Source organism: Felis catus, chromosome F2 (assembly GCF_018350175.1).
Source record: "Felis catus isolate Fca126 chromosome F2, F.catus_Fca126_mat1.0, whole genome shotgun sequence".
In the NCBI taxonomy this organism is placed as follows: Eukaryota; Metazoa; Chordata; class Mammalia; order Carnivora; family Felidae; genus Felis; species Felis catus.
The window spans coordinates 35091879-35115335 of NC_058385.1; the positions used below are offsets into that span (position 1 = coordinate 35091879).

General features: G+C 33.2%; 1 protein-coding gene across 8 annotated transcripts in view; it reads left to right on the forward strand.

Annotated features, from left to right (window-relative positions):
• The window catches only part of CNBD1 (cyclic nucleotide binding domain containing 1), a 490155-nt gene extending 467373 nt beyond the window's left edge, over positions 1-22782 (forward strand). For 6 of the 8 annotated variants that reach the window (XM_045050105.1, XM_045050106.1, XM_045050103.1 and 3 more), the window contains 2 exons: positions 11531-11590; positions 22627-22782. In XM_045050105.1, coding sequence (XP_044906040.1) covers positions 11531-11590; positions 22627-22743 — 177 coding nt within the window. In that variant the 3' untranslated portion in view covers positions 22744-22782. Of the gene's footprint in view, positions 1-11530; positions 11591-18778; positions 19216-22626 lie in introns of those variants that run through there. The other 2 variants (XR_006592679.1, XM_045050104.1) reach the window with 2 other exon arrangements.
• The last annotated feature ends 675 nt before the right edge of the window (positions 22783-23457 follow it).

Genomic DNA, 23457 nt, shown 5'->3' on the forward strand with positions numbered 1-23457 from the left:
TGATTTTCAATTCTCTTTGATTTTAAATTGCTATGGTTGAGTAGTAATAATAGTTGACACAGAGCATTTACTATATGCTTTACATTTAATAACCTAAATCCTTACATCAATTCTATGAGGTAGCTGCTATTATTATCTGTTTTGAGATAAGGAAATTGAGGTACAAGGAAGTTGGATTAATTTCCCAAGACATTGGGTTAATAAGGCCCATGACTGAAAATTGAACCCAGGCTCTCTGTCTCTAGTGCCCATGCTCTTAACCATTGTATGTACTGTATCTTGAGTAATCCATTCTAGAAATGTCATCTTTCATATTAATATTTTATGCTCTAGAAATTATAAGCAAAACTTTATTGATCTACATTTTCATTTAAATATGATACAATTATGTTTTATTTAATCTAGATATTGGATATATATCTTTATGAATTATTTTAAAATGTTAACCAATGTGCAATTGACAAATTTGATTTCCTTTTAGCTTCTTTCTTTACTGCTTATATGAGAGGACAGTCAAATATGTATAAACGTGTGTTTTTATCAAATTTTATTTAATGGTTTCAGGATAGCCTTAAAATCTGTACTGTCATCTTTGAAATTCTTTTGCCTATAAAATACCATTCATCGAAATTTTGTAAATAACCAAAATAAATCTGGAGCTTAATTCCTACACCATTTAAAATAAAGTCAGTAAAAAGAAAACATTCACATCAATTTAATTAAGTGTGAAATAGTGTGTATGCCAATATCCCATCATTGCCCTGATAAATATTGACTACCAAGACATTCAATATCTCATCTATCATTAGTTTTTGACAAAATAGTCTTCATAATTTAGGCCTCACTGGTTTTTCAACTTAGTCCTGAATTTATTGAATTTGAAATTTAGTGGTCTTTGGCAGACCTTTGGTAACAAATGGTACCTTAGGGCATGATGCATTCAAGACACTCCATCACACATTCAAATTATATAAGGTGAATATTATTCTGTTTTCACTCGTTTTAAAAGCTAGCAGAGGTCTGGGACTGCCTTGGAAATTCACTGAATGTTAAACTGCAATTTTGATTCTCTGATGAAAGGGGTTTGACTCATGGACAAATTATCACTTTACCTATGACATTTTATTCCATGTCATATCATATTTGCAGTGACTTCTACTACTTGAACTAAGGTATTCAATTTATCCATTTTTATGGAACATATACTCCCTTGCTCATCATCTTGTGGCATTCCATTCATGTGCTGAATGGTGATCTAGCATCCTAGATCCAATATTGTAATTACAGACATAGTGTTGGTAATTGACTAATGACTCAATTTATCTATAATAGATCCATTTGATAAAATTGATGGTAAATCTTAGAAGTGAAGATAACAAGAACTTCACAAGTGAATGGTGCTTATTTCTTTAGCAATAAAGAAATTCAGTTAGCAATAAAGCTGATACTTACCTTATGATGCCTTCATTTATTTATCTCTTGCATTTTTGAATATTTAAAACGCTTATGCCCTGCATCCCCAACCAGCTTGTAAATTTTTAAACTAAGAGAAATACTTTTTATTTCAGATCTCCCACAACAGCACTCAACTCTTTAAGGTAGATAAATCAATATTTTTAAGTGATTGATTGAAAGCAAAAATATGCAATCAGTTAATATTTCCACTTAAAACAAGTGAAATGTATTAGGGAATCCAGTCCAAATCACATTTTGCTGATGATTTCCTATATGTTTTAACAAGACTGACCTTCCCTCCAAGCTCAGAATTTCCTTATTCGATGATACATAATCCAGGCTGCTTTATGAACTTTGCTCTGAGAACCTTTCCAGCAATGACAGATGAACATCAATGCTCAGGAATTTTGTGTACTATTGCTCACAGATCATATTCATTCAGTGATAATAGATGATTTAGAAAGTCTTGGATACATTTGGATAATACAACCTCTAAACTCATTCTAATTCTAAAACCCATTCATTCATATCCATGGCTTTTAGATTGAGTCCAAGTGACTTGGCTAATACAAGCCCATCCATGATTCAGCCCCTGCTGACTTCTCTAGGGTCCTCTTCTGCCATTTACTCTTCTTTACTTTATGCCTACCAATGTCAAATTGCTTTAAATTTCCTAAATGCACCATCTTATTTCAAACCTCTGTGCCTTTGCCTGTTGTATTCTTCTCTTACAAACCCGGTAAGTAAGTTCACCTTTCAAATCCTGTCCATGGGAAACTTCCTCTCTGAAGCCTTTCCCAAAACTGCACACCTTCTGGGAATGTTCATGCCTCCCTTCCTTGTTTTATATTGCATCTGGACCTTACACATCATTTAATTTCATTTCTCAATCATTTAAAATTACCTCTCTCTTATACTAAAATATAGGCTGCTTAACTGCAGAAGCAGTGTCTTCCTGTTTCTACCTTTAACCTCTGTTACAGTGTTAGCATGAAATGAACATAAGAATCCACCTTGTCCAACTGTTATATTTTGTAAATAGAGACTGATTGCAATAAATGTTAAAATTTCATTTTTGTATCTAAAAAGTTAATTGATGTTTTATTTAGAATCATCAGACTATAAATCAGAAAATTCTTGCAAGTGAACTGAGTGCCCTACTTTAAGTAATGCATTTATGTTTCAGTTTTTTATTGCAAAAAACAAGAAGGCCTATATTCTGATAATACATGTTCTCGCAAGAATTAGCATTGAATTGGCTTGATTTTCTGTCTTGAAATAGAAGATCACAATATTCTTTCTCAAAATTCTTTTGGTGCCTCCATGGGTAATTTATATAACAGAATATCTTTGTAAACCTATGCTCTTGCTATCAAAATTCCAACTTGCATGTTCCTAGAACTTGTCATTGTTAATGTCTGTCAGTGGTTATCTGTTAGGTAGGAAGTGTAAATGGAGGAAATAAGAAGATAAGAATTTTTATTTTTATTTCAGATACTTTTGTACTTTCAAAACCTTTATAATATGATGCATGTATATATTTATTTTAGCAAAGAAAGAAAATAAATAGCATATCCGACAATATGGTTCAACAACTGATTAGTCCATTTCCATAGAGAGTATTTTATTGTGAAAGAATTGGATTTGAAATAATTTGGGAGTTTAAAATGTCTTCCTTACACATTGTTTTTAGTACTCTTGACTAGAGATACCAGTTACTTTTTCCAAAATCTTGACTCATGTTTCAAGGATGAAATATAAAGAAGATAAATGATATAAAAACTACCGTGTGTCCCTAATATTTCCTCCTCTTAACACAATAAAATATTTCTACAAGAAATCCACATTTTAAAATCACAATAAACATATGACTCAATGATCCAGGTATGTGCTTCTGTTTTCCAATTCAAAATGAACTTGGAAATACAAACAGATATGACCTGAATAAAATATATTAATATGTTGTTTTACCTTCCATTTCGCCTAATGTTCTTTTTATTACTTCTGGAAAATTAATGCACAAATGTTAGTAATTTCTGAAATGCTGCCTTCATTTAGTTATCAATAATTTTATAAAGGAGAGACAGGGAAGGCCTTATGGATATACTGATATTTGAACAGAGACCTGAAGGAATGAGTCAAATATTTATTTTATGGAACTGTGTCCCAGATAGGGGGAACAGACATATTGAAAGGCCCAATTCTTGTTTGAGTTGAGAACATGGTAAACAAGTCCAAGGAATAGAAACACGGCTGCAGTGGCTAGAGTGGAATAAGTAAGAATGAAGTGGAAGGAGATGAGTTCAGAAAAGTAGCTGTGATGTGGGAACACTAAAGTGCTCATATGGTAAAGGCTCTAATTTCACTTATCCCTTCTGGGACATGTGAAGTAAATCCTAAATACTCTAGATTTGTTCTTCATTTATCTAACTTTATTCAGTCTTTCCATTTTGATTCCTTTGTACTTTTTAATGTATTAGGATAAAACCTCCATTCGATCTTGTAGCTTACTAGAGTGAATCATTAATTATATCTATTTTACTCTTCATCTGATGCAGGAAATATATATATATATATATATATATATATATATATAGTTATGTTTTTAATTTCCAGAAATGTGATATCACATTAAATATATCTATTATGGCCCATATATTTTATGGTCTTTGAATTTATGTCTGTATTTGTAGATAAGACTCCACACTAGGTAGTTGGAGTGTTTATTTTTAATCCAGGTGTGAACTGTGTACAAAACCAAGAAATGTAGATTTAAAGAAGCCTTAGCTTTGCTGGACCAAAGCAGTGGAAAAAGCAGGCAGCAGGGCGAGATCGCTGAGTTTACCGTTGATGTGCAGCCTGGCTCTTGTTTCCTTCAGGGGGGGCGTCATTACGTGTGGGGGCTGATAGCAGCAGGATGGCGTGCAGCGCTGATAATGCTAACTTTTCTCTCTGACCTAAAACCTACACTGGCCTCCCCAAATGAAACTCACCATTTACCGTTCTAATCGTGGAATTACTTAACTTTATTCTAAGGATTTACACAGAAGTCAGTCACTCTGAAAGTGAAGAAACATTTCAAGACCCACTTGATATATGCATTAACTGGCTGGTCTCCCAAGCAAATGTTCCTTCTGTAGGAAAAGTTTCTTGTTTCTTGGATTTTTTGTATGTTTATTTTATTTTTGAGAGAGTGTGTCAGCAGGGAGGGGCAGAAAAAAGAGGGGACAGAGTATCCCAAGCAGACTCCATGCTGATAGTAGCAAGCCAGATGGGGGCTTGAACTCATGAACCTGGATATCACCACCTCAGCCAAAGTCAGGAGCTCAACTGACTGAGCTACCCAGGTGCCCCTGTTTCTTATTTTTTTAATATATCTAACATTTATGTATAAGAAATTATTAATATCTTTTTTTTTCAGATTCCATGAGTTTTCTATCCTATACAGTATCTTACTGGTATTTTGGTTCTCCTTCTCAATATTGCTATGCATTTGACTTTATCTTAGTATTTTTCTTTCACTTCACTGGAATTTGAGTGTGCAGAAATGGTCAACACTTGTATTCTTCCAGCCATGTCAAATTGGATGTATCCTACATATTTATCTGACCTAAAAATTATGTACTGTCTCCAGGTTATTGTTCATAAACACTAGGTAGTAAGAATAAATTAAGCAGGAATATTTGTGTACTTGAAAAAGCTTTCCTCTAGACATAGTTCTGAGTGGAAATGTACACTTGACATTTCTTAAGTAAGTAGTCATATAAAATTAAAGGGTAAAGACTGACAAATTTTTCTCTATTTTTGCAGTTTATAGATAATCATTTCTTCCATTTTTCAGTTTTGTGGTTTCTAAAAGAATGAAGCAAATCAACTTACTTTTCTTCATACCAATGAAATATTAGCCAAATATGTTTGTTTCTCAATAGTGGAATCTAACACTAGGCCTTGAAAATAAATGCAGCTATTTACGTAATAAAGAGTAATTTTTTTCAGAAGTTACAAGAATGTTTCCAAATCCATTGCCCCATGATTAAATGTTTAGTAGGTGTAATTCTCAGAATAACAAAGTTTTTGAATAACACAGCTCAAAGATTTTTATCTATTACTCTGACCATTGTACCTTACAAAAGGATGCATTTCCATAAATGAGTTTAAAATGTTTTTACTGCACATAAGCTGCTATCAATAATTCAATTCCTAATACCTATTTTGTTCTAGAACCACACATATTTTCTTCCTGAGATATTGAGATTACCCTGTCAAATTTCATGAGATAATAATACCACCATTTTTTCCAAAAGAATAAATACAAGCAATAGTATAAACATAACTTTTATTGTATTTCATGAGAAATATGAAGTTCAAGGAATTCATTATTGGGGTATGTTATTTTTACTGCATATTTTTATGTTAAAAATGACATAACAAATGCCAGGTATGTTGATTCTCATCTCACACATTTTTTTCTGGTTGGGAATATCCAAAGGCATTCTAAAAGGAAAGCTGACAATTTAATTGGAAATATTAGAGAACTGGCATAAAGAAAGATGCTCAGAATAGAGAAAAGATTGATGGATTGGATTAAATCAATCATCATTAAAAGTATCTTATGTAGAAGACATAATTGTATTCATTGTCTCATCACAGAATAAAGATGAATGGTTGGAAATCATAAGGAATTTTATTTTAAGTCAGTATAAGACAGCATTTTATAAAGACCTATGTACCCAGCAATGGCTCTTGCTCACCTGAGAGGAGTAAGTCTCCACCCATTGGAAGTGTTGAAGATAAGATTGGGATGCCTGTATCAAGAAAATTATAGAGAAATTCCAGGAGTATGGTGCTAATGTAAATATGTGTAAGTTTCTATCTCAAAGATTCTATAATCTTTTCCTAAATGTTGTTTTATACAAATCCAAGGTCATATGTTTTTGCTTCAGTTTAGATTAGTTCTTTAGAAAACTATTTGGTGTTTTGCTTTTGCTGAACAGATTTGCTTTTACTTTCTTTAAGTAATCCCTCATTCATTAACAATACTTTAAATAAATTTCTTTCTAAAGTTACAAAATATAAATTAATTATTACTTATGCTTTTTTAATCTGTCAGATAATATTACTGCTTTCTTGGAGCATAAATATTATGTTTTGATTATAAGAATCTAACCTTCCTGTGATTAAAATTTACCAAACAATTACTGTGAATTTTAAAAAGTGTATATGCAATAGTTATGAAGTATTTCTTTGACCAAAGGTGCATTTTTTTTTAAAACAGAGAATACTTAGTGATAGTTTTGAGATCTTAAATGGATGGTTAGGACACTTTAAATAGAAAGGAGTAAAATGAGTTAGATAATATGTGCTACCTACCTGTAGAATCTTCAATATCTTCACCTGTACCTTATCTCAGAAGTCTCCCATTTCTAACAGCACCATAATTGGATGGTTCCTTAAGGGTTATTTAAATAAGAATCAGAGAAAATGCATACTATACAAAACTTTCTTATGTAAAGAACTCCTTATAACAAAATCCAAACAAATCTATTACAGTATATCAACTGCCAGGAAAAGAGAAAGAGAGAGAGAGGGAGACATTTGTCACTTTAAAAATCTCAATATTGGTTAGGATTTCTCTATTATTTTTCCATGATTTAAGTTTCCATTTTGTGAAATGATCAACCATAGAGTATCTCTGCAGTTGACAAAGACCTAAAAATAATGTTGTGACAGAAACTAGCTGGTTGCTCATCAAAATCTTTTCACTTTCCTCCTGGACACACAGCTAGTCTACATTTTTCAGATTTCCTTGTAGTTTCCATATTCTCCCTCTCATCATGTCCATGATTTTCCATCTTCCCTTGTTTGAATCTGGATGAAGATGATTTAGAGGAGGACTCTAGAGCCTTTGGAATTGAGAAGCCACAGATAGAAAGAGCCTGGGTCCCTGAATACCTATGCAAAGCAATACCACCACCCATCCCTACATTGGAACATCACAGGAGCAAAAAATAAACAGTGTAGTTTGTTGTGTCTGTTAGCCTATCGTTTGTAGGAATAGTAAGATAAGGTGGAGTTTTTATCAAACACTATGGTAAAGCATAAAACAACTTTATGGTAAAGTGTAACTTTCCACTGGCTTCTATAAAAAAAAAAAAAAAAGTATTTATCTTCAATAACCTGAGAATTCTTCAAGAACAGTAACCAAAAATCTCATTCATCAATGTACTTTATGGCTTCTGACATAGAATGGGAAATACACAGAGTTTATTTAATTAAGTAATTAATCAAAAGCCCAGAAACCAATCAAATGACAATTAAAAGTAGCAGATGAATACCAGAAGGTAGTGGATTATCAACCTTAGATACTTTCCAGGCTAAATTACATTTGCAATAGGCAATAGGGGTACAACAATAATAGAATAATCACAAAAGCTCATTTCATTGTATCAGTGAGGCAACATGCTCTGTGGTTACCAAGAACAGGGTCATGTGAACAGATGGCAGGAGTAAGCACACCTGATGATTCTACTAGTGGCTAATATGTACAAAGCTAGGTGGTTAATAGTAATTTCCATGTTATACTAAACCATCAAAAATATTTCTTTAGTTTTGAAATTTAAATCCAGTTGCAGTTGTGTCAAATACTGTGACATCAGTCTTTATATATTTCCTTGATGAATGAGCTAGAAAAAGGATGAAGGGGAAAGGAATTGTGGGAAAAGTAGGAAGTGAAAAACAGAGAGAGAAAGAGAGACAGAGAGAGAGAGAGACAGAGAGAGAAGATTTTAAAATCTCAGGAAGGATTTTTAAAAAGTTGAAGAAATTGATAAAAACAAAAATTTGGGATTCTACCTTTAAAAACTTCTAATAATAAGACTATATCATATAGACTATAATATATATTTTAAAAATAAAAATATATATCCTAAATATATATTTATTACTTCTAAATATATATATTAATCATTACTTACTTTTATTATTATTGTGTATATACATGTTATATTTAATTCCAGATATAGGGGAAAGTTAAAAATAATTAAGATTTACCCAAAATGGGTAGATTAATCTGTTGACCTCCTAAATGGTAAAAGGACTCAGAAGATGGAAAATACACTTTTTTCAAGTGTTGAGAGATAAAATGTGCTTTCTTTATCATTGGGTCATGAAACGACTAATTTACTTGTCTTATAAGTACATCTCAACTTTGCTAGTGATTCAGGATATATCTTTTTCTTTGGATCTGTGAAAATGTGTTTTACTTTAGTTTTATAAAACAATTATTTCATGGCTAGAAACAAATTTCAAGAAATAATTAAATAATCAAGCCATTTAAATAACTTAAGACCGTCACAAATATGTAAAAAAAAAAAAACCCAAACCCCTCAATTTTCTGAGTTAAACAGTTATATTTAGATCATTTGCATGTACTCAAAACAGAATAATTAGATTTGTGCTAAAATATAAGATATGAAACAAAAGCTCAGTTGTAAATAGTGTCAGTTGTTTTTTTCACTATTATCTTGTTCTCAATAATGTACATAAAATATGTATTCATATGTATACACACAAATATATATACACATAGGTATTATGTATACATATGAGTATATATGTGGGGATATGTGTACAGAGTATATATGCAGGGTGCTTCCTCTTTATCTTCTCCTTCTATTTCCTTCCCTTCCTGTACAATTTAGTCCTGAAGCCATGGCGGTGGGCAGTGCCAGCAAGGAAGGGCAGCCTCCAGAACAGGGTGTGGATGAGGCCCATGTAGGACAAAGTGGCATTCACCTAGTAGGGCTGCATGGCATGTGATATTGGAACCTGAGGCAGCTGATGAGGGCTTCCATATAGAGGGGCAGTAGGCAGAGTGTCAGAGCATGCTCAGAGTAAGAATGAAGGGGAAGGATTCACTAGGGAGTGTCCTAGCCTGAGCAGTTTTGAGAAGGTTGCCTGCATGGCAGGACTGCCCCCTGCAGGACATGAGAGCACAAGAGGCTGAGGACAGGTCCTCTCAGAAGGGTCCAGAAATTTGCACAAGGTTTTGGACCTTAGCACCATAAGGAGCGTACCTACATAGGGTGCTACCAAGCACTGGAATTGGAGCCTGAACAGGGTGAGGACATTCGCAGGGAAGGAGACAGGTTCACTGCAAAGACACTGAGAATATGATATATGAGTAGGCTAGAAATGAATGATAGAGAAAGCCACATGGAATCTTTTGGACAAAAGAGATCAAGCATTTATTTGAATAGTGCGGATAAATTATCTGTGCATGTTATAGTCTTTTATTTTGTTCTTTTATGTAGAAAATAGTATGAAAGTAATAAAACTAATTATAGTTTAAAAATCTAATGGAACATTAATATTGTTTCAAAAGAAAAATAGTTTTGGGAGGATGTAGAGATTGGAATGTGGGAGGATAGCATTATCTAATATATGAACAAAATTCTACTCTTACAAAACCGCATTATGCTACTAGGAAATCTTACACACACTGGTCAGCATTTCTTACACATATGAGAGAATCTAGGGTTTCCATTCCCTGCATATGTTTACTGTGTCACACCCTGGACATCTGCTAATGTTGAACATCTGTCTTTCGTTTTCATTGAAAGATGTCTCATTTGGACTGCCAAAAAGAGAATGGGGTCATTAGTTATTCTACAGTGTGAAGTTATCCAGCAGATTATCCTTGTATGAGGAATAATAATGTCAGGAAAGCTATAGTCACTGCAATTAATCCTAAGGTTTGCTTTACACTGGGAGTCATTACAAGCATGATTCCAAAAGTGATTGCCAAACTATCAAAATTCCCCAAATAAAAACAAAAGTTGTTTTATATAGCATTTATCACCTGGTAATCACTGTAAATTTATTTTCTGAATACGAAAATAAAAACCAAAGTAATGAACAAGGTAAGATACTTGCATGCCTGCTGAATTAGCAAGGTTTGAATTATGTTTAGTGTAGTTTGAATTGATATGTTTGATGAAAGTGAACAATCTTTGTGACTTACCCTCTATTACATTGTTTATTTGATTATTTTATTAACAGTGACATGTTATTGTCCAGTATGTAGAACAACTGGAAACTTATCTTTTATGTGAAAAGCCATATGCCAGAAGTAAGCTGTTGTATATTATGTCTTTAATATTTTTATTATGTGATATAAAGTATGAAACCAAATTCATTATCATCTGGATTTTTTTGGCTATACATAAGCCATATGGTACTATTACAGGTTTTGATACGAATAGCTGAAATGTTAAGTGGTGCACTCTTTTGTTCTGCTTAAGAAATCTGTTTTTATATTCAAGTGTTTGTGTCCTTCTAAATTATGTAGAATATAACAGGCAAGAATCATGTCCTTCTAAAATGTAAATCCTTTCGCATTTGATAACTAGAAGCTTTCTGGGGGACTATTTGTAAGATAGTTGTTGGTTTTTAATTTTCATATACACTTTACAGAAACATTTATTCAACATAAGTGTAGACCTATATTCACTCATCGTGTTCACAATTTGAATTTAAACACAATGAAAACAAAAACAATGATATAGACAGAAGAAAAGGATCGATAATTTTAGTGTGACTTAGCACCACAGAGATCATATTGAGCAAATCTTTATTTTAAAAATGCAAGCAGTCCTAATTTCATCCCTCTGTTTCTTAGTTGTTTTCTATTTTATAAAATGGAAGTGTTACGAAGTTACAAGAACACCTGGAAAGACTGTGTATGTGTGTCACTTTATATAAATATAACTAAATTATTTATGTGTTCAATAGTAATCCACTGTAAGCTACCAAAAGAACTTTATTTCAAGACCTTGTTTGTCCTTGAAAATCTGACTCTGTCTTCATATCTGATGCTTTGCTTAAATACATTATCCCATCTCTTTTTATCATGTGCCTGTTCAACTCCTCTGCTATTATTTTCTAGCTTCTCACAGTTATACATGTTCAAGGTTTGCTTTGATTTTAAATCTAGTAGTTTGAATCACAGTACAAAATACTAAATAACTGGAAAAGTATTAGCTCATTTAATCAATATAACCTTGTTTTCTTGTAGGAGGATGTTAAAAATGTATATTTGGAAAGCGAACAAAAAAAGGAATGGAAAAATTTCAAGGTATAGTAATATATATTGCAACAAAATACATAGGATAACTGATAATTCTTTCCTTATGGTAACCTATATTACATTAGTGAAAACTTTTTCAGAGAGTATGAATATTAAAGAAAATGATAATGATGTTTAAACATTTCTACTGAAAAAATATTGTTTAATTCTTTAGAACTTAGTGCTGTCTTGTAAGAAACATTAAAGTAAATTTGTAGTAATTTAATTTTTTTTTCCAAACTTAGAGGGAAGAATATGCATGAAGTACCTACTGTGGGCTAAGCAGTTTATATATGCTATTGCATCAGTTAATCTCTTTAAATATAGTTATTGTTTTTCTTATTTTATGGAAGAGGAATTTAAGGACTGTAGAGATTAAGGAACTTGTTCAAATAACACAGATAGTTAATATAACTTTCAGTAATACAACTCAGGTTTGCTCAATTCCAGAAGCAATGAGTTATTTTTAATTTTATGGTTTTTCTGTAAGAGCAACAGCGTGCAGTTGGCATGTGAGGATAAAACTGTCTTTATTTTGTGATATATATGCCAAAGGAAAAATTAGTGAATATGGTTGTGTTCACATTGCTGTGGAATTAATCCAATCTTTTAGCACTTAAAAACTTGACTGCCAGAATCATTATCATTGTTATCACCGTCCTCATCACCACTATCTCCACCATCACTTACCCAGCCATGGGTGAAATCCTTTAAATATCCCATTTGTGTAGTGCTTTCAGCAAATTTAGAAACAAAAAAAAAGGGACGGGAAAACTCTGGAGATTGTGGGACAGCTGAGACACATAGTCTCCAAAACATGAAGAAAAAAATTTTTTAATGTTTATTTATTTTTAAAAGAGAGAGAGAGAGAGACAGAGCTTGAGCAGGGGAGGGGCAGAGAGACAGGGAGACACAGAATCTGAAGCAGGCTCCAGATTCTGAGCTGTCAGCACAGAGCCTGACGTGGGGCTCGAATTCGTCAACTGTGAGATCATGACCTGAGCTGAAGTAGGACGCTTAACTGACTGAGCCACCTGGGCGCCACAACATGAAGAAATTTTTAAAACACAACATAAGGTGCAGCCGCTCTGGAAAACAGTGTGGAGGTTCCTCAAAAAATTAAAAATAAATCTACCCTATGACCCAGCAATAGCACTGCTAGGAATTTACCCAAGGGATACAGGAGTGCAGATGCATAGGGGCACATGTACCCCAATGTTTATAGCAGCACTTTCAACAATAACCAAATTATGGAAAGAGCCTAAATGTCCATCAACTGATGAATGGATAAAGAAATTGTGGTTTATATATACAATGGAATACTACTTGGCAATGAGAAAGAATGAAATATGGCCTTTTGTAGCAATGTGGATGGAACTAGAGGGTATTAGGCTAAGTGAAATAAGTCAGGCAGAGAAAGACAGATACCATATGTTATCACTCATATGTGGATCCTGAGAAACTTAACAGAAGACCAGGGTGAGGGGAAGAAAGGGGAGAAAAAAAAAGTTACAGAGAGGGAAGGAGGCAAACCACAAGAGACTCTTAAATACTGAGAACAAACAGGGTTGATGGAGGATGGGGAGAGGGGAAAGTGGTTGATGGGCATTGAGGAGGGCACCTGCTGGGATGAGCACTGGGTGTTGTATGGAAACCAACTTGACAATAAATTACATTAAAAAAAATAAGACACAACATAAAGAAATAAGACAATGTGTCATCTTTAAAGTAGCAACCTCTCTTTATTTTTCTGGCTAACATGATAGATTAATGTGGTATGAGATACTACATAAGAAATAGAAAGTAAAAGTGACAGGCAGAAATTTTAAATAGGTGATTTTATTAAAAAAAAAAAAACCTTCAATGTTGTATCATTTGGCCTCTTTACATAGAGTTATTGTTTTTCCTATTTTATGGAAATAAGAAATAAATAGAAAAAGGGGGAAAGGTTTTCAAGCAGGTCAATGTTAGACTTTGGATCTGGGATACCATAGGTAAGTGCTGCACTACTATGTGGCTTTAAACCCGACATGTGTTTCTCCTTTATGTTGTAGGCATGTACAGTAGGGTGTGAACACTGACCCAATAAGTAACAACAAGTATGTCAGAAAAACTTTCCAAATACTTATTTCTATTAAAAGAACAGTGAAGGGGCGCCTGGGTGGCTCAGTTGGTTAAGCGGCCGACTTCGACTCAGGTCATGATCTCGCGGTCCGTGAGTTCGAGCCCCGTGTCAGGCTTTGAGCCCCTTGTCAGGCTCTGTGCTGACAGCTCAGAGCCTGGAACCTGTTTCGGATTCTGTGTCTCCCTCTCTCTGACCCTCCCCCGTTCATGCTCTGTCTCTCTCTGTCTCAAAAATAAATAAACGTTAAAAAAAAATTTAAAAGAACAGTGAAGCAAAGAGTGGAGTGAATTCCCACATCAAAATACTACTTCTCATAGCCATCTGCAATAATGAAATCTAATTCTGTGTTCTTGATAAGCTAGTTCTTATGACTTTGTTCATATTCCTGTCAGTCAGTGAGCACTGATTTAGCTCCCATCGGGATTTGCAATACTCCAAATATTATAATTTACTAAAAATCACGTGTTTTTCCTTTTAAACTCAGGTCCTTTCCAAAATAAAATCTTATCATTTCTTTAATCGTATAGACAAAAATAAATATTTAATACTTTCCAATTTCCCCTAAGAAATCCAAATCTGTGTGTAAATATTTGCATGTAGTTTTTTTTTAAGAATTTTGACCCTATAAACTCTGTCCTACTGAATTTCTTTCAATTCCCTAAATGGCCATTCTCTGTGTTGTCTGAAACACCTTTACCTGTACCGATCTGTAACCAATTATTGTCAGTTTCATTGCTAGATTGTAATTTGAATAAGGGGGAGATATTGACAAGCATAGTGCCTGTTACATGATGAGAACACAATAATTATAAAGAATAAATGAATGAATAAATGAATGAATGAATGAATGAATGAATGAATGGTAAACATACTACCAGAGATGCTTTTACTGTTGAAATGGCCCAGAATAAAGATGCCATAATTTTGCTGATATCTTCCAAATTTATGATGGAGATATCTCTGGAAAATCTGGGAACTCAAGGCCTTCATTCAAACCATTGTTTCTTTTAAGATTCCCTGCTGTCAGACACACTTTCATCACACAATTAAGAAATGATTCATAAACTTCCATCTGGATATATCAGAATCTCAGATTTATTAAAGTTGTTGCAGGAACAATTTATGAAGAGCAATCCACAGAGTTGTACCTGATGCTTGTCGCTCTTGTCCCAAATCCTAAAATCTAGATTATTTGCTAACCATGCAAATGTATCTGCCACACACAGGAATTCTTCCTAAAAATGTCTCGTTACCTATCATTTGATTATTGGTCCTATCAGGATGTCTGTTCTAAATCCAAGGAGTTGTCATGGAACTCAACTTTGATTTCCTTTCTTCCTGTAGTGTATACATCAACAAATATTGAAACACCTAAGCATTTTTTTAATTTCATGAGAAAGAACGTATCAGATTTCATATTTATAGGCATTATACATGTACTAACAAGAACAGATTGTGAGCTTTCATGTTCATGCTTTCTAGCCTAGCAGCCTTAAGCAGTATAGGTATTCTGTAGACATTTTCTGATTGATTCATAAAAACTTTAACTAAAAACCAATTGGAAGGTGTATGGAAAAATACATTGTTGCACACAATGGTGTGTTAATCAATGTTTAACAAACTACTCCCCTACCCCCAACAAACCAAACCAAAAACTTTTGACTTGTCGCATTTGCCACTTTTCATGGTGTAAATATCCCCATCAGAGCCGATTTCAAGCCCCCCAATGTGAAGTCACTATAAGTACAGTTGGGAGGAGATGCACACAATGGGCTCCCATAGGTTATGAAGTAGCTCCAGAACACAGGTGGTTCATGATGTCTGTGAGATTATGCAATTACACAAACCTGGTATAACAACTAGGACAGAAAAAAATACGGCTTTTAAATTTAAAACCTTCAGAGAATAATGGAAGTGATGAGGAAACAGGGAGCATTCCACCAAAATTGGTAGGAGGGCTGGAATCAGGAAAAGAGAGATAGCTCCTTAACGCAATAATGGAAGATTAAGCAAAAGTAGAAATCTGAGGCGAAATAATCATTTATCAGTATTAACTAACAACAACAAAAATTCTGGGTTTGCCACATATTCTTTCTGGTTCTCCTAAGATAACTATTTAATAAAAAATGTTTGGCATCGATGCTTATTCATATTGTTCATTTTGACCATATATCACAGGCATACCTGCCACCTGATCTCCCTGCCATTCATGTCTATAGACAAACCCTCTTGCTGCCCTGAGCAAATTTGGACTCCTCAAACAAACCTTCAGCTTTTTGTGCTTAATTCTCCCTCCCAAGGTTTTTTCCCTTCTAACCATTCTATTCAGCTTAGTTTTCTTACTCTTTCAGCACAAATTCCATTTTGGCCTTGTTCTTAGTGGTTTTCCCTCACTCCTCTTAAACAATCTGAGATCTTAGTACTTCTTCAGTCACAACATCCACCACCCTCTATCAACATTCCTAATTGCCTGTAGCTCCCACTGGTAGTCTTTTTTCTTACTGGGTACTTATGGTCTGTAATTTACAATTACATAGCTGGTTATGTACTGAACTATTATTTGCTAAATGTTTTGTACCTGTGTCTCCCTCTCTCTTTCATAGTATATTTTAAGGTACTAGCAAATAAGAGACCATACAAAACAAAATAGTGTTGGACACATAGGGAAACTTAGGAAATACTTAATGTTAACTGAAATATAGAACTAGAAAAAGGGTAGTTTGACACATAAATGCCTTGCTAATGCCTTTATAAGATTTTGCATTAATACCCTAAAATATTTTTATCCCTTTAATAATTTGAACTAAAAATGACACCATAATAATAGTTGCAATCTACATATTTCACTCAAATCTATTCTCAGAATAGGGATATTTTGGGGTTTTTTTTTGTTGTTAATCTAATCATTTGGAATAAAATAATTTTTAAAAATTATGAATCAGAGGGGTGCCTAGGTAGCTCAGTAGGTTGCACGTCTGACTTTGGTTCAGGTCGTGATCTCGCAGTTCATGAATTTGAGCCCCACATCAGGATTTCTGCCATCAGCAGGGAGCCTGCTTTGGATCCTTTCTCCCGCTCTTTTTCTGCACCTTCCCTGCTTGTGCTCTCTCTCTCAAAAATAAATAAACATTTTTAAAAATTATGAATCAGAGTAGAATTGAAGTCAAAGTAGAAATCCATTTTAACACAAAAAATAACTGAAGCAAATAGAATTACTACGAAAAATTCAAATGAAATCACATTTCGGGGCACCTGGGTGGCTCAGTCAGTTAAGCGTCCAGCTTTGGCTCAGATCATGATCATGAGTTCGAGCCCCGCCCTGGGGTCTGCACTGACAGCTCAGAGCCTGGAGCCTACTTTGGATTCTGTGTCTCCCTCTCTCTCTGCCCTCCCCTGTTTACGCTCTGTCTTTCTCTCTCTCTCTCTCTCTTTCAAAATAAATAAACATTATTTTTTTAAATAAATGAAATCACATTTCAAAATACCTGAAGTAATCACTCCATATTAATTTTCAAACTGTGTTTAGAAATTTTTAATGTTAATACCCAGTAGGTTTAAATAAAAATTCAAATTATGGACTGAGCTCTGGCCTATAATTATAATTTTCATAGGTTAAATGGTTTTATGAATTTTGGAAAAGGGGTCCAATGGTCACAGACTGATAGACTAATTTTTGTTTGTTTCAAATTTTTGTTAATTCTAGTTAGTTAACATATAGTATAATATTGGTTTCAGGAGTAGAATTTAGTGACTCATCACTTACATAACACCCTCTGCTCATATTAAATGATTAAAGGTTTTTGCTAGTTGTTAAGGTTTATTTTAATTAGTCTTTATACCTAAGCATCTCAAATTAATCTAATAATATTAACTGCTTCTAACTTTCAAGAGACAAAACTGACACAATTACTGCATATCTCCAAAATGTAGTGATAAAGCATGGCTCAAAAAAAAAATGAATAATAACTCCACTAAAATACTCACAAAGAAAACAAAATAAAAAGTTCTCACTCACTTATGTTGTAGCCAATATAAGTTATTTCCTCTCCCTAAGTCCAGAGCCAAAAACATATAATTCTATGGGGCAAAAAACCAATTTTAAGTAAATATAAAAGTCTAAATGCACTAGCTGCATATATAGTTTTAATTACTGACACATGTTTAAATCAGCATTCATACCAGTCCTTTGGCCCTAATATCATGCCTCTGCTTATATCCCTTCAAGTGAAATTAAGTACCATGTAGTCATCTCTTCTCTAGGCTATATTTGATTAGCTCCCTCAGTTCCCCTCATAAATTCTATTTTCCTTTTTTAAAGATTGTTTTGTTGCTCTTTTCTGGACCCTCAATGATTAACATAAGACCACTAAATTAAATTTCACTTCTTATGCCCAAGTCTCTATTTACCAAGTTATTATATTACTTGACCTGATGCCTCAGGCTAGTCTTCATGAAATGGAATATACTATTGAAAAGTGAAAATCTTTTTCTCATTCTACCAACTATTGGTTGATCTTTTTATCATAAAATTTATACTTATTCTTCCCATAGGGATTAACATGACAAACAATATTGATCATTAACCCTGTAACATGTATCTATAGATTTTAAATGGAGACCTCAAGCTTTTTTCTCCTCCTTCTCCTTCTCCTCCTCCTCCTCCTCCTCCTCCTCCTCCTCCTCCTCCTTCTCCTCCTCCTTCTTCTACTTTTGGCATATTTCTATCATTTCTCTTTGAAAACATTGTCTCATTATTTGAAATTAAAGAATATATGTATTTTTGTGAACTCATGCACAGAGGCATATATATTGCTATAATATTATGCACACATTTGTGCATTTTAATTTTGTCCTGACTACTATGCACTTGATACATTTGCTTCGTATATTTCAAAGATAAAAAAACATAAGCTAAATTTGTAAAAAAGCTAATTTCCTGAAGAAAAAAATCATTTGCCCCCTGATGCTCACTGCTTTTTCCAATCTTTGTCTACATGAACTTAATGTTATTCTTGAGAATCCAAACCCATCAACCGCCTTGCTCTCCTACCCTTTCCCATATTTATCTGTAGGTGAAACTAGTCGTCATAGCTGGACTTTTCTGATGCTGAGCTTGACCATTTTTCAACTGCTGCTTTTGATAAAAGACATAATCATCTGGGAAATATAAATGCAGTTTCTGGAGAGAGCTGAGTCCTTCTGAGAATGATTGCCTGGTGAGCCAAGTTCTGTCATCAAAACCCGACAGGCAGTTCACACTGGAATATGTGTTTAAGGGTGTGGGAATATGCAGACAGATTTTGTCCTTTGTGTTTAACTTGGCAGTCTTTTTTCCTCACTGCTTCTTGCATTGTTTTATAACAATGACATCTTCTTACATGATTCGCATGACTAGGTATTTAATAGAGAAACCTGCTGGTTTTCATAAGATTTGGGAAGACGAGGATGGATAGGAGGCTGTTATAAGTTTGTCTATTTTCAAACCAAGCAATAAATTTAAAAAGCTCTATTTCCAATGTGAATCACAAATGAAGATGTGCTGAAATGTGTTCAAATTAATTTTCTAGTGCAATGGGGAAAAAAAAACAAGCACTGTAATATCAGCTTCTGCGTTTTCTTTTTTAGCACTCCAGAATTTCTCTTTTTAATTTACTGTCCACTAAACTCACTAATTCCAATTCCTTTCTTACCTTTGTCACTAAATACGGTCATGTTACCCAGATAAAGAAAAATACTGTTAAGACAGAATCAGTTTCTGATACATGCTACAACACAGATGAAGCTTGAAGACATGCTAATTGAAATAAACTAGACACAAACGAACATCAATATTGTCTGATTCCATTTATATAAGGTGCCTGGAACAGTAAAATTTTGTCTTAGATTGTCTTAGAGATAGAAGGTAGGATAGTGGTTACCTGGGGCTTGAGGGTAAGCAGAACGGGAAGTTATTGCTTAATGGTTGCAGAGTTTCAGTTTGAGATGATAAAAAACTTTTGAGGATGGATACTGGTGATAGTTATACAACAGTGTGAATGTACTTAATGCCACTGAAATGTACACTTAAGAGGGTAAAATGGTAAATACTATGTTATTTACATTTTTCCTATATTGATAAAACAAAGAGGATCTCTGCCAGCTCCCCCACGTTACCCACTGAGATGGAACACTTCAGAGAGAATAGCCGTGTGGTGCACCAGGAAAGGGTAGACCATAGTGTCACAAGTGTAGTGTCACAAGGGTAGTCTCACAAGTGTCAGCATCAGCCAGTGGGCTTAAAGCACAGCATGCCATTTGTGACCATGCCGAGAGATCAGATGTTCTTCAAAGGCTTAAATTTGTTAGACCCACAACATGTACACTATTCTGAATAGAACGGAAGTGATATCTGAGAAAGACAAAAATCCAATTTCCCATTAAGTCCAGAGTGTTGGAGTTTTAGATTAAATCTAACTTAGAAAAATTAAGGAATTGTTACTTTTTTCTACTCTATGGTAAATTTTAGGACCGTTGAATGAGTTTACTTTTTTTTCCTGAAAGAAAAGAAAAGATGTTTTTAAATGTACGCTCTATCTTATCATCAGTGGTGTCTAACAGTATTTTGAGAAATAGGTTTATTTTATTTGGAAATAGGAGCCATAAAATTTATAAAATACCATTTTAAGTTAATAGCCTGCAAAGTCATAATTATGTTTAGTGCAAAAATGCAGCAACTTTCTATTTAAAAGGTGTTCTTAATTTGGTTTTATTTTCTTTTTTCCTGTGAATTGTCTTTTACCTAGCTTTATTCGTCATCCTGGTTTTCATTTCATTTTTTATTGTAAGTGACACAAACATAAAGCATTTTGACACTGATTTCCATTAAAATATTGTATCTGTTGGTATCTGCTTCTAGCAATAAAGATTTCTGTGATTTATATTCTCCATATTATATATTTCTCTGACATTCTGCTATGCTTTTAGTCAATGCTCTTCTTTCTTCTTTAGTTTTCAGTCATTATTATCAGATCATAAGGTTGTGAGGTTTTTTCTTAACTATTTACATAAATGAGATAATGCTATATTTAGTACTCTTATTTTTGTAGTAACATAAAAAGAAGACTGAATTGGATTCAAATCTGGGCTTTACCACTTTTGAGCTTTTTGACTCACAGGTTACTTAACATCTCCAAACCTTAATTTGGGATTTCTCAACCTATGAAACACTGTTTCTCTATGTTCCATATGTTCAGATCTCAATGAAACAATTCATAGGGTATCATATATTTCTTATTTTTGTTATAAATCTATATATTAGTGCAGCTTGTTACCTTCAGCGTTAATAGAAATATTAATAGAAATGTATCCTGAACAATTTGGATTATGACTTTTAATTATCCATTTACTGCCCTGAGATTAATTCTCTGTTTCTAATTAGTATTGTTTCAATTACCCAAATTTTATGAAAAAAATAATGACTTTAATATGTAATTTTTTTCTTTGTACCAATTGAATGGAAAATAATCATAAGATGTTAAGTGGGAAAAAAGTTTCTTAGTCTTTCACAAGAAGAAATGTGGTATAAAAATTAAATTAATATGCTGCACACAATAATATTAGCATCTGAGCTAAAAACAAACAAAAAAACAAACAAAACGATATGCTACAACAGTAGGTACCATATTTAACTTCTGAAGTCTGATATCATTTCAGCTTAACTATATGATCTTTCAAATTAAATTAATGTCAACTTGAATGTTATAGATTGCATAGTTGCTTTATGGATATTTGTTTATTAGTTATAAAATATTTGTGTTCCAAGAATTAAATCTAATTTTATCATTATATATATTTAAGCAATATGTTATGTAATTAATCACATCAGCCCTGGAAGTCAACTAGAATTCTTTATTAAAAATTGCCTTAGTGTCCTTATCTAAAAACCAACCAAACATTCCCTATCTTTCAGGATTGTTGTGAAAGTTAAATGAGACATAGTAGACAACACATACTCATTCCCTTTACTTATTTATAAATATCACTCCCTATGGCTTTTATTTCATTGTTGTTTTTATAAGTAAAGTCAATATAAACAAAACCAAATGTAGAATTAGATGTTTTTAAAATATTAATGTTGTGCTCCAGATTATGCTAAATTTTGGCATGGTAGAAATGACCCACAAGCCCTCACTGACTTCCAGCAACAAAGGTTCATTTCTTACCTACTTGCCCAGCATAGGTTGACTGCATGTTTGCATTTTGCTAGGACTCAGTGTTGCTCTCACAAGGAACAAAAAAAGGGACCATGTAGGAAACGCTCAATGGCTCCTGAAGCTTCTTCTTGGGAATGGCACACCTCCTGTCTTCTCTCACTGTATTGAGCAAAGCAAGTTACACAGCCACTTCTGGCATCAGAGAAGTCTAAGCCTCTTCTAAGGAGGAACACTCCAGAGAGTTACTCAAGAAGAGATTTTAAAGAGAGGCATAAAATATTTATATGATAATATAAGCTATTCCAATTATTAGAAGAATTTATTATCTTGGCAAATGAAAATAAACAGGAATATCATTCCTTGCTATCTGCCTTATAGCAGTAATGGGAAGATAAACTAAATGACATATACATACAATTTAGGGATCTCAGAAAAAAAGTTTTATAAATTAAAAGTTATAATTTCTCCTCAAATATTTTATTCTAACTTAAAAAGTAGCTCCATTAAGAAATAATTAATAGATATGAATGTTGAGTTATACTTAATAAAAAATTGTGCATAAATTATATTTTTACAGATTTGCTTTGGTAAAATTCTATCTTTAAAGTTTTTTTTTTAAAGCTATTTTTTTGTTGTTTTCCTATGGAATTCATACTATTCATTCTACTATAAGTTTCAAAGTTTAGGGATGATAAGATTAATTACTTTTAATAACCTTTTCTTTCTAGGATAAAACAATGAAAAACTCCTTGTATTATAATGGAATTATTCCAGGCTTTGGAAAATGGGACCATTGCTGGACCAGCATTCCTAGGAATCTCAAGGATACTCTAATCAGTTATTAAAAATGTCAATTTATAAGAAATTGGGAATTTCAACATGGATTATTAATTGTTTTTGTTATTCACTTGGAATCACGATAATGGTCTACCCAATTACCTTACAATTCTATTTCTTCCCGAAGACAAATTTCTTACTAATTAATCCATATAAATTCCTACTAATATATTTATTTTGGACAACTGAATTTCCTTTTTATTTTTTTAATTTATTTTTTGCTGTTTTCTCTTTATTGAGGTCCTGTATCATAAAAGGAGATAAAAATATCTTCTGTAACAATTTTTTAGAGGACCAAACATTTTAAAATAAAATTTCTGACATCTAAGTCCTAATTAGCATATTTAAATTATATACCGTGCTTTGGCTCATTAAATTAAGTGTAAAAGTGAAACAAAAATGGTAAGCTTATTATTGCTTTTTCAAAAACTATGAAATAATGGTTTTATTGCCATCTTAAACTTGTTTGCAAAACACAGCCTATTTTCTATGCATTTTATAGTATATGTAAGATGGCTTAGTCCATTTGGGCTTTTATACCAAAATGCTACAGACTGGATGGCTTATAAACAAGAGAAATTTATTTCTCACAGTTCTGGATGATGGGAAGTCCAAGATCTAGATCCAATATGGTCATGTTCTGGTGAGGATCCTTTATCTGTCCATAGCCCTCATCTTCTTCTGTGCCCACATGGTGGAACCAGCTAGGAAGCTTTCTAGGA